Genomic DNA, 12,532 nt, shown 5'->3' on the forward strand with positions numbered 1-12,532 from the left:
TTCGCTCAAGATAGAGCTAAAAGCTGCCTTCTCTTATCACATCTCACAAACGAAATCTCAAAACCACGTGGTCTCGGCAGGGTTGCTTTGTTGCGATAATTTTCAAATATTGAAGCGTTTTCCGCCAGAAAGTATGCAATACGCAATAAAACGCTCACGGAAGGACAGACATATCACGGGCATATCACGAATGTTGCATTATTTTCCACCTTTTCGTAAGTTGTTATCATAGTTTTATCATCACGCACTCACACTGTCCACAGTTCAAAACACTTTAGTCGACAACTAGAACCCATTTCACCGAACGTTACTTCAAATAACGCTTGTTTTGATCAACAATTCGCTTAAAAACACTCGCAAAGAAATCGTTTGCCGTCGTTCTGTCTACCCGTTGAACAGTGGCGCGAGCTCAGACGTTCTGACGACAACGACCCGGGACGCAATGATACTGGTACTACTCAGCACGACCATGCTCGTGATGAATGGGGTCTGTAAACGACAAGTTCCACCACTGCTCACGGGAGACATTTCTAAAATAGTTCATGTGGGTGATGGGTTTTATTGATGCGGCTACTTTCACACCGAATTGTTTACATAATGAATGTAAGTGCGTTGCGCTGTTATCCTTGTGATTAACTACGGGATTAAGTGATAGTGCTTGTAAGCCAAGAAAAAATGTTCATGATTTGGAACAGATTAGTTTGGGAATTTTATTATTATAAATAAATTATTATAAATTCAAAAGGTCGCAGCAGGAACTAGTAAATGTTCAGCGAACAAATTTCCACCTTATTCAACATAGAATTTCACTATCACCGTGATGATCCCAGTGTTATCTCCCACATCTGACTCAACCGAACCAGTAGTGGACGGATGATAAACGATTTGCCGTTGACAGGATAGCCTTTAAGTGGTGGATTTTAAATTTAGATTTATTGACCATAAAGCATACCGGTATGTAGCAGAGACGCCCGCATAGAGAAGATGGGTGTGTCCGGTGTGCGAAAAAAAAAACGAAAGGTGAATTATGTTGGCCAAGGTAATGTTATCTCACTGAACGCCATCGCAGGTTCCGGGTATTTTATTCATTGCATAAAGTTTTCTTTCAAACCAGCACCATAAGATGAATGAAAACAACACTCCCTTCATCAGTAGCTTTCAATATTCAGTTTTCTTCTTTATCAGTTTATACTGTTTTGCTCTTGTTACAATGTCTCCGTGGTTTTCTTGTTTTTTTTTGTTGTTTCGTGATATATATATTTATGTATACGTATAATAGCTTGTTCTGCTTGTTCTCATCTTGAAAATACACACACACACATACATGTTTTTTTATATATAAATCAAAAGTAACAAATACAATATTACTTAAAAGATTTTACATAAAAATTGATAGTACTTCATCGCATATATGTTGTGTTGCGTTTGTTTGCTTTAGATTAATTCTTTCTTTCTCTCCTCTGTTTTGCTTCTTCTGCTATCCACTGTCATCCATTCCTTCCGTATCTTATGTTTTACTTGTTTTAGTTGTGCGTTTTACTCATATATGTATAGCTTTTATATGTTTTTGTGCGTTTTTGGAGCTTCACTTCCCAGCCACCAACAAACTTTCAATTTTTGTTGCTGTTTCTTTTGATTTGGATGTTAGTCCTTTCGCGATTAATTGGTTGAATGCGTGCGATCGCCGTCCGAGTACTTGGCGCACTATTCTCCATTTCGCACTACGTACACACATACACATTTTCACGCAGACTGCCTAATAGAGTGGATGACCTTTCCGTCACTGTTCACTGCCTACGGTACTCTTGCCGGTAACTAAAATCCGGAAACTATCACACCCACTTATGTTATAACGAGTCTCAAACCACCGAAATTGTGCGGCCTATGGCCCAACCGCAAAGCCGGGCCCTATCCCTACCACATATTATATTACCTGGATGTTTGTTTTGTCTCTTTTTGGTTTGGTTTTGGTCTCACAGCTGTATTTACGGGGGCAGGTGGTTTCAAGCGTTGAGAACAGCTGAATTGATTCAGAAGCATCGTGGTCGACCGTGGGGTTGGTTTTTCTATAGCTTGCAAGAATTCATCATCATCAAGGACCAGCCTTAATGTCTCATGCCAGATGAGATATTTTATCTAGTGTTATACTCTTGCTGCTTTCAGGTGGCAATATCTGAGGCTTGTAGGTGGGCTAGAAGGACCACTAACACCGTATTTGTATGCGCATCTATGGTTCTATGGCAATGGCTTTACTATTTTTAAATGTGGATTTGCTACATTGTATCCAGTTGGCTTAGCTTCGCAAAATTGTGACTATTCGCTTCGGCGTGTGACGTCAAACAATTGAATGTTACTATTTTAGACGGGTTTCTTTTGGTGGTTTCTCACTGTTCGACGTGTTGCTTATGTTGCATGGTTGCGGTATAGATAGGACAACTGCTAATTACTTCGTCTATTGATATCTTAAGTGGTTACGGTTTACAACTATTGCTCTATGCAGGATTAGCTAGGAGATGTGCGTAATGTATATATGGTATTTTCCGATAACGCTTCCGCCTTTTTTTCTGTCGTAACGTAACTAAGCACAGCTCACTACTTATGGCTTGTAAAAACAATAACCCCAAGCTCAGTAAATTCCACAAGATTCTGAGGAACTTAAACATTTTCTTCGAAACCAAAGTAAAGGATGTTTGTTTTGTAATGTCATGTTATGAATTAAACAGCCAAACGATTTATGAATAGTTGCAATTCCAATCATTGCAATGTAGTGTACGAATAAATAAATCCACAAACTGCCAATATCCAAGCTAGTTTCAAACCAGATCCAATTCTTTGTCCAATGTGTTCCCAGTCTGTGCGTACTATTACCATGGCTACAAACGTACTTAACCTAACTAAACAATAATTAACAACAATTAAACGATCACAATCATATAACAGAATAGTGTAAACCTGTCAATAAACGTTTGCTGAGTTCGAAAGTAAACGGAAACCAAGGAAGGAATAGTTCCGTGAGCTTCCTTTCAATAATAGCCCGAGTCCCTCAGAAAAAAACGAGCTAACTCACCAACGAAAGTATATAAATTTAAGTAGTAATCTGAGCAGTACCAGTGAGCCTAACACCTATCTGCTAAACGCTGCACACTTCAACGCGACTCGATGGTTCATCCCTAGTGTCAACATTTACTCTATGAAGGAAGATAATCGTATCGATACTTGCCACTCCCGCACTGAACGAAGGTTAGGAACGCTTCATCGCGCAATTGATCTGTTTTTGCTGCGCCAGAATGATTGCTAATGTGCGTTTTATTCTCATATTGTGCCTGCTTTGCTTTCCGGAAGCTATTTTACATGCACGCACGCATTCTGTGGTGTGCGAACTCTTACAGCTATTCATGCAATGCATTGCGACGGGAAACATTTCGCCTCCGTGTTACAATGGCCATTCTGTTAACCTTAGAAGATGGATGTGCAACGGGTGTGGATTCAATTCTTCGCTTACGAGCGGATTCTTTATCATTTATCTGTTTGCGCTACCGAGTGGTTATACGCTTGACATCAGTGGGTGGTGCAGTGGTGCAGAATATGCACACCAAGTCGGTGCTATTCGTACACTATCATATGAACACAATTCGTTATCTAACGTTCGCGCGTGTTGGGAGATTCATTCCAGCTATAGAAGGAAGCGACCTATCTTACATTCTGTGCGCTTTACTGCCTCTACTGCTTCAAATCGAATTGCTTACCGTCGTGTTCGGAGTTACCGTATACTATCGACGAACGTTCGTCCCCGGCTGTGGAGCCATCGCTGCCCGACCGCAGCTTCAGCGTGATCAGATTGTGGCGGTTCTCCAGCGCCAGTGCCAGGTACGAGCCACCGCTGAGTATTTCGCACGTCGTAATACGTTCCTCCGGCGTGTACACGGCCAGCAGGTTGCCACTATCGAGCTGCCAGAGCCGGATGGACATATCGCGCCCTTCCTTATCGCTCGAGAGCAAGATTTTCCCAGTTGGATCTATCTTCAGCAAGGTCACCGGAGCACTGTGACCCACCAGTGTACTACGGCAGTTACCTAAAAATTAACCAATGCAAAGCAATGAATAAAATCCCCGCTTGCTCCAGAGAAGCTCTATCCGATCTTACCGGTCACCAAGTCCCAGATTAAAATTCTCGCATCTTCCAGCCCCGCAATCACGCAGGTGTTGGTCTGCGAGATGGCTAGCGATACCGTGTTGCAGGACGGTTTCCACTTCTTGAACAGTGTGCCACTCTGCAGATCGTACACCACGATGAAGTTGGGGCTCGGTTCCGCCAGCTCCTTCGCAACCACACACACGTACGAACCTTCGTGCGTAATGGCGGACAACGAGGTGATAAAATCGTGGTGCGGTATGCGCAGATCGTAAAGCAGCTTCTTCTGCGACAGATGCCACACCAGCAACGGGAAAGGTTTCTGCGTTTCATCACCGCACACGAGAATTCTGAAAGAAATGGGATAAACTATTCGTCAAGCATCTCTGGGGATGAGTAGCGAACACCGCGAAAAACGCGTACCTTCCATCGCCCGATACGAGGAGTGAATTCAGGAACCGATCTTCACCCGCCTTGAACGTGGTCACACAATCACCCGACTCGATGTTCATCAGGTTCACGTACATGCGGTTGCGGGACAGACACACCAGGTGCGACGGATCGTGCAGTCCAAAGTATGGCATCTTCTGATTCATGACGCCCTTGAGCGTCACCTTAAACATGCCCTCGTTCAGATCGATGATGCGAATCTCTCGGCGACACAGAACGGCCACACCGTAGTCACCGACCGGACAAATCGCAGACGGTTGCGGAACTCCCGTGAGGGTCCGTACCTTTCGACATCTGATTTTTTTAGAGTAAGAAGCATTGTTAGTAACAGTCTCACCTTCATCACCACCAGAATTACTTACTTTGCAACATCCCAAACACAGATTTCTTCCCGTTCCGTACTGAGCGATATGACGAAGTACCCTTCAATGCTCAAGTTCATCATCAGATCGAACCCAGCATTGCCGGGTTTGTCGCCCGTTTGCTTCTCCCGGTCATCTACATCCTCTCCGGCCTGTGTCAACCTCTCCAGAAACGGTACGGCACTGTTATCGATCGTCTCCAGCCACTGCTGCACAATCACACTGTTCGCGTACGGCGAGCCGGCACGTTGCCGCTCCGCTACCAGCACCGGACGCAGTAACGAGTACAGCTGATGTCCGTCATAGTTGAGCGCCTTAAAGTGCACCTCGATGAATGACTTTAGCAGCGCCACATGCGTACCGGCACTAGCGGCACCATCGACTAGACAAATATCGTTTAAAATATGAACACATCCGGTAGCGATCAGTTTGTCCTGCAACCAGGCCAGATCGGTCAGGTACGGAGAGTTGGTAAAGGTGCTCTCGGTCGCTACCGCATCGAGCTTGTACTTGTGGTAGGGTAATTCGACAATCTTCCTATAGTTAAAACTGCAATTCGGAACCAATTGTCAAACGATTAGCACGCGACACATACGCCACCAGTGCGCGGTAACTCACCATCGCTCTTTGCCCTTCTTGTCGAGAAACACGTTCGGTTGCAGCTCGTAGTAATCGTACAGGATTCGGTGCGCCTGCTTAATGTCCGCTTCGTACCGCTTTTCCGCCACCTGTCGCAGCGTCCGATCGACGACGATAATGTTCTTATTGTGCAGAAAAAGTGGTCCCATCTTCCAGCAAAAGTGCGTCCACAGTTTTGTTGTTGATCCTACGGAATAGTGTGTTGTAGGACAATGTTGCACTAATAAGTCATAATGCCACTTACCGGTAACTAAATTAGAGTTCCTTATAAGTGTAATGATTTCCGTCTCCAGCAAACCTTCCCGGGAGGCTAGCAGCAGCGATACGATCAGCCTGACGATGGCGGCAGTAAACTTCTCTTCCAGTATCTCAAACACACGCTCGCTGATGTGCGATACGGATGTGTCGGAAAGGTTGGTGATGCCTAGCCATCCAAGCCACCAGAGAATCTAAAAAAGTTCCAAAAGAAAACCCCAGTTCTCAGTACACTTTGCTGGTTGGAAACGTTGGACGACTTCAAACACACCTTCGCTTGGATAGAAATTTTCTCGCCCGACTTTTTCCAACATTCGGGCAGCTGCAACGCACCGTTGGCGGCGTAAATATCGCCTCCACCGAAGCACAACACGTCCTCCCACTGCTCCTGGGTGAATGGGGTGAGACACAGGAAGCAGCTATCGTCACCAACCCGTTCCCGCAGACGCTGCAGTACAACACTGTCCGCAGTCGCTAGATCCTGACCGGTGCCGGCAGAGCTAACCGTCAGCACGAGCTTCACGTTGTCCAGCAGCGTCACGGGTAGCCAATCGAGCTCCTCCACGTCACGCAACGCATCGATCGAGTCGATCAGGATGGTGATCTGTTGCTTCGAACCCTCCAACAGCGACTTCAGCACACCGCCATATGATGGAATGGTCTGGGAAGGGAACATCGAGCGAGAAGGTTCAACAAAACGGTTCCAGTTCGCCGAATTTCTTCCATTACTCACATGCTGGCAGCGTGTCGGCACTCCCTTAATTAATACTGATATCTGCTCCGTTATCGATCCCAACAGCCCAGTTACATCCGAACTTTGCATGGTAAGGTTCGCATATCTGTAAACAGCAAACAAAAGACAGGCAGCGTGTTTTAGGTTCCACTTTTGCACTGTTCGTGACGACCACAAATACCTCATCACGAGATGGGACTCCGGCAGCCAGGTGTGGAGGTTTTGGGACAGTTTCGCCATGAAGACGCTCTTGCCCGCACCCATCGAGCCGTACACAACGAGCGGTTTGCCCCGGGCCGATGTGAGATAGTCGCGGACACGATCGGTCGTACTGAAGTTGGCGCAGTTTTCGTTCAACACACGCGAATGGCGGTTCACCTCTTCCAGCTCACTGAGCAGTCGTCGATCGACGCCGTACGTGCAGTGCGGTATCGAGTACTTGCTGACGTGTTCGTCGATGATGGAATCTATCTCATGCGCCAGACAGGTGTCCAGCATCGTACCAAACTGTTCCTGTTGCTGTTGGGCAATGTTGGCCGGGATGCGAATGATGTGCTTCTCGGACAGTTGATTCTGGAAGGATAAATAGATGGAGAGGTCAGTGAGTATTGTGTGGACATCTTCTGGGCACGTGACAGTGTCTTCCCTTACCTTCAGATCGTTCTGTATGTTGGTCAACCTTCGCACCATTTCCGCCTCGACAGAGGATAACCCTTCCGACTTTGGTGCTGCTACTGCACTCTGGATCCAGATGCAACGCTTGGATAGCTCTTGGCTGATCAGCACGGTATTGTTGATTTCCTGTAGCAATAAGAAGATTTAGTATTTCATATAGATGATCTCGACTTAACATGACAATTCTACACACCTGTTCAACGACGGTGGTTAAGTAAGAGTCGCGCAGCTCTTTCGAGAATATATCAATCAACGTCTGCAGCAGCGACGCGAGTTCCTTCTGCGATTCTTCCGCCGACATTGACTGAAAGTAAATGTTCACAAAACAATCAATACAAACTGCTTTCCCCCGCTATGCTCCATACGTACCGGTGTGGCTGTAGCATTTAACCGATAGCACGCTGGTTGCGATTTGTCGTCCAGCACGTACCACTTCTCCAGTATCGCTCGTTCCGCCGGATTCCGTTCGGCCATCTGCAGTGCCGCCACAAAGTCTTGGCTTTCGATCGTCAGCGGCAGCAGCGGATCACCCAACGTACCGCCAAGGAACAGCACCGGTATAAGGTACGAGTCACAGGACTGGCGGGCAATCTCCGCCAAACAGTTGGCGGCCAGCTCATGGCCACCCTGTGCCTCGAGCGGTCCACTGAACCATTTGCTCACATCGAAGCTGTTCCCTTTCGGCTGGAGCACATGCAGATCGGCCACGTGCAGCTCAAACCCACGGCTCTGGCATTTCTGGTTCAGTGCCTTAAACACCTCCCGCAGCATTGCCTTCTCCGTCTGGAAGCCTGTGCAAAAAAGTGTACAGGATTGGCCACAAATCAATCGGTTGTAATAGGTTCCATCGGTTCCACGAATCAATCGGCTAGCAAGTGTAATCCCATTCTTGCAAACAGTTTCCAACTCTTTCCCGTTTATTTGTCGTAAACTTCATCTTCATCATCTCGTAACCCTCGCAGCACACGCTCATACCGAGCCCGGAAAGGGTCAATTCGATCACCAGAGGATATTACGTCGGTTTCAACGACCGGGTCGGGTCACCGAAGCTCACTGAACCGTGTGGCATAAGATGTGGGGGGGGAGTGGGTAAAGTACACTAGCGGCAATAGAGCATGTTACCGGCTCTATGTAAAAGTAAAAATAAACTAACCAGTGCAAATCGGAACCATAATTGACATAAGGGAATCAAATCCAGTAGGTGAACGAATCGACATCACCGCTACCCCGAACGTTCCGTTCAGAGATTTGCGGAGAAAGAGGATGGTTGGTTGGACGGCTAAGCGAGTACCAAATGGAGACGAAAATAGGTCATATCAGGGCATGGTGTTGCAAGCCCCATCGAGCACATATTCAATATTGGATTTAGTTGTTTTTTTTTTTTGGACGTCCGTTTCTGATCCACAGTGGGGGTTTATAATGACCAAAGAAAAAAAAATCCTTCACGGAATCTTTTAAACTATATTTTCACGTATTAAGAGCTTCAATAAAACTTATTATAAGTGTAAAAAAGCTAACGTAACAGTAAAAGACATTTCGCCCAACTCGACACCCATAAACATATGCACCACACTGTAGCGTGCTGCAGTCCCGTGCAGAATGCTTACCATCGTCCGCGGCCAGTATGTAAAGGACGATCTTTTTGTACTTATCCGTCCGCCTATTGGTTGTCGGTTTGCCGTACAGTGGTGTTAGGTTTTGCGGTAAGTTCTGATGCACTAGCGGTATATCACATGGTGGCGACACGGTCATCGGGCTGTTCGTGGTGGAATCTGATGAAAAGCGGGCGACAACAAATTGTGATTGATAGGTTAGTTGATTGGCGATTGAAAAATTGCTATCTTCGACACTGGCACAAGTGGCACAACTGTTGGGGAGCTTTATTTAAGCGGTAAAGGGTTTAATATGGGTTCGAAATTCGAACATTTACCTGAAATTCTCGGATTTAATTTTTGAATTCAATTATATTTTCAAAGTCTTTCACACAATAACCTTAATGTATTAAATACCACTACGAACATAACTAAAAACCATCGTTATTAAATCTCCCCACAGTGTACCAGCTAGCATTAATTATTCATCTTACCCGACAGCGTCATCGATTGCACGTTCTGGAGTGCTTTCGGTTGTGCTCTGGCCCCATCAGCACCTCCTCCCGCGCCAGCCACACTGGACGCGTTGCACCCATTGGTCGCGTTGGAGCTGTTCGAGATTTGGCCCGTGCCGGATGCGTCCGATGTGACTTCCGGCGCCGCCAAGGGTGCCTCCTTCACATCGTTCACCTTGCTCTTTCCCTTATCCGCCAGCTGATAAGAGGGCGATCTGAAAGTATGGCGAACAACAATAACACAAATGGCATTAGAAACTAATTAGCGCGAAGGGTGTTTATAAAATCTTAGCTTCATACAAACTCAGCTCTATTCTCGTTACTGAAAGTTTGCCTCTGTTTTGAATATACTTCAACTGGCAAATAAACATCGGTGTGTGATTGATGTGCGGTACAAAAGCCACCACCTATCTGCATACGGCCCCACGCTTGCTGCGAATACCAACGATCCGGATACAGTGGCCACGCAGATTAAATATGATGTGACTAGTGACTAGGTTGACGTCAAAATTCAGCGCACACGCGACGTCACCCTACGCCAAGATAAACAGCGCACCAGTTGATGCTAGTGCCAACGTGTTCCTGCATCAATAAGTAATCGGCGGCGCACTCAACCGTCATTCAACACCATGCGCCTCCATTATGGGACGGAACGGTAAATGAGCCGAATTTTTGAACAGATTCTAATCAATCGACTTCGGTATGGGTGGTACGTATTGCTGAGAGTTTATATAACATATTTCTGGCCACAACAAACTGTCTCCTTAACTATTTCTACCCATTTGATGAACATTTTTAAAAAATCGTCATAAAACACCATGCGCCTCCATTGCAACGTCACGTGCGCTTATATTCAGCTTCATTTGAAAAGGATCTCGGAACGGAGTATTGTTTATCGAATCCATTCGTACAAACCACTATTCTTCTTTTGTACAAATTTATTCAACACTCAGCCCGGCCTGGCAAGCAAATTATAAGGTGAAAGTAGCTTCCAGGTAGCTCCGGAAGGCAGACACACAACCACATGTTGCTAAAGGGGCCGCTTATCGGCCCAACGGGCAATATCCATGCCCACCTTCCGTATCGTCACGTAAATCATCGCCCCAGCACAGGGGTTATTATGGTGGCATAAAATTTAATTTTCCGATAGTATGTGTCTCGCATCATCAGCGCGCACGGTGGTCTACAAAAACGGGAACGGATCGATACCAGGATGGGGCCCCTTCGAGTCGACCGGAGGCCCATATTGCACCGATGTGTGAATAATGTTTGCCAGCAAAGGCTGTCTGGTTGCATTTTGTGACACCAGGCACACGGTAGCGACGCAACATTAATATTCTCCGTACCGCTTTTCACGGCGCTTTTCTTCTGTTTGAATATTTCAAAACAATACGTTAGTTATCTTCTGTGTTCGATCTTTTTGCTCTAAATCTGACATTTGTAGCAGTTTAACATAAATTACAAAAACATTTAACATTTAAGAGGAACTGATAATTAGATCAGCTATTTCCCGATACTTACTCTTCGGATTTTTCCGAAACATTATCCTTATCCTTTTTCGTCTGTCCGGAACTACAGTAGTTGCCCATTTTACACTATGAACCTCTCTTTCTCTACACACACATGCACACAAGCGCACAAACACACTCACACGCACTGAGAAAGACTAACAGAAAGACGCTGACGTCTCTATTGCAGAGTGCTTATCACTTTTGTGCAATTATTTCTTCGCTTCCTTTCGCTACTATTGTGACACAATGTGGTTTGTTTGTCAGATCGGCCGAACACGGATCCTTTCGCTCTACTGTACTGGGAGCCTTCATCGGTACCATTGCCCCGTTAGCAATGGTTTTACCGCCTGCATCGAATGCTTCCGTAGCGTTGCCTCGATAGACGAGCCCTTATCTGCACCGTTGTTCCACACCGGATGCATTATGTACACACCAAACCCACACACACACACACAGCCACACAGCTACAGGATGTTCACTTTAAACTTTTATTTAATCACACCCGTGTGTACGGATACACACATCGAACCGAAATACCATTACACGGTACACGTTGGCGTTCCGTCGTTAGCTTCCGGTGTGGTTTAATGTTCTGCAACGATGGGTTCAAACACTTGGACGTTGTGATTTTCCCTCAAACACACATTCACCACATACACTTTGAACGGGACTCTCCGTCATCAGAAGCGATCGATCGGACGAACCACTGGTTCCCGCGCACTACTGCTGCCACTCACGAGACGCCCACCATGGACGAGATTCCGAGGCATTCCAAGCTAAATGCGTTCAACACTTTAACGTCATTTTTCACTTCTTTAATTATCACTCGTTTGATCGGCCAGGACGATCAAACGCGTTCCAATTTGTCTGTCGTTTAATCTATTTATGTTGCTACGTATTTTTTCGACCCCTTCCCAGCTGAAGCACACATTACGTCGGAGAAGGGCTGCGGAATGAATGTGGAAAGAGCTTAGTGCATGGAAAACCGGTGAAGGATGCTTACACTCACACTAATTGCTCTTAATGATTTAATTAACTTCACAAAGCATGTGCTCCAACCGTTTAACAAAATGGTAAATGATTTAATTGAATTTATATTCAATAATACAGCTCTTCGTGTAGGAAATGTTTATTTAAAAACGTAATTCAGGTTTATTTTTGGTAAACAAAAACTAATATACATAAACCATTCATATAACTATACAAAATATTGCAAAGCATAATTATAGCTTATGTCTCCTTTTATAGCAAGCTATCCATTATGGCAATATTAGTGCAAGAACCCTGCAAATAGGGATATTAAGGATAAGCTTTAGAAACATATTTTAATGTTAGACAGTTGAAGTCACCGAAGAATTATAAAGAGTTCCAAATCATACGAAACTCATCAAGAACTCCCAGGCTTCTCAGATGTACTTTCAAGTATATCACACTGCGCCTACTGCCACTAATAAAACTCAATCCAAGCGAAGTCCGGTAGAGGCAGTCTTATCGATGCGTATGCACTAAGTTTGCTTACAACTTTAAAACCTCAACCTCAAGCTGATGTGATTATCGCAACGGTGGAGCTGCCGGTGGACTGGGTTTTACACGCTCGTGAACTCGCACATATAATCACGCCCGTCGTCGAAATGGAAGGCTTAACTGTTTGCTTACTAAGCAACTAAG

At 45.5% G+C, this 12,532-nt stretch overlaps 1 protein-coding gene across 1 annotated transcript; it reads right to left on the reverse strand.

Annotated features, from left to right (window-relative positions):
- Positions 1-1,186: 1,186 nt before the first annotated feature.
- Positions 1,187-10,968, reverse strand: LOC128300472 (uncharacterized). The gene is made up of 15 exons (XM_053036544.1): positions 10,875-10,968; positions 9,333-9,568; positions 8,854-9,018; positions 7,616-8,037; positions 7,440-7,550; positions 7,223-7,372; positions 6,753-7,144; positions 6,572-6,677; positions 6,110-6,499; positions 5,828-6,032; positions 5,563-5,770; positions 4,945-5,493; positions 4,556-4,876; positions 4,145-4,482; positions 1,187-4,073 (listed from the first exon to the last, which is right to left on the reverse strand). Exons 1-15 carry the CDS (start codon positions 10,940-10,942, stop codon positions 3,721-3,723), a joined length of 4,014 nt encoding a protein of 1,337 aa, XP_052892504.1. The 5' UTR covers positions 10,943-10,968; the 3' UTR covers positions 1,187-3,720.
- Between the last annotated feature and the right edge of the window lie 1,564 nt (positions 10,969-12,532).

This window comes from Anopheles moucheti, chromosome 3 (assembly GCF_943734755.1).
Source record: "Anopheles moucheti chromosome 3, idAnoMoucSN_F20_07, whole genome shotgun sequence".
Lineage (NCBI taxonomy): Eukaryota > Metazoa > Arthropoda > Insecta > Diptera > Culicidae > Anopheles > Anopheles moucheti.

Bases quoted from the DNA above. Each gene is read 5' to 3' on its own strand.
- LOC128300472 (XM_053036544.1), bottom strand. From the start codon at position 10,942: ATGGGCAACTACTGTAGTTCCGGACAGACGAAAAAGGATAAGGATAAT. The intron at 6,500-6,571 runs GTGAGTAATGGA...TTCCCTTCCCAG, and splicing joins TGCCGACACGCTGCCAGCAT to ACCATTCCATCATATGGCGG. The intron at 5,494-5,562 runs GTGAGTTACCGC...TCCGAATTGCAG, and splicing joins AAGAAGGGCAAAGAGCGATG to TTTTAACTATAGGAAGATTG.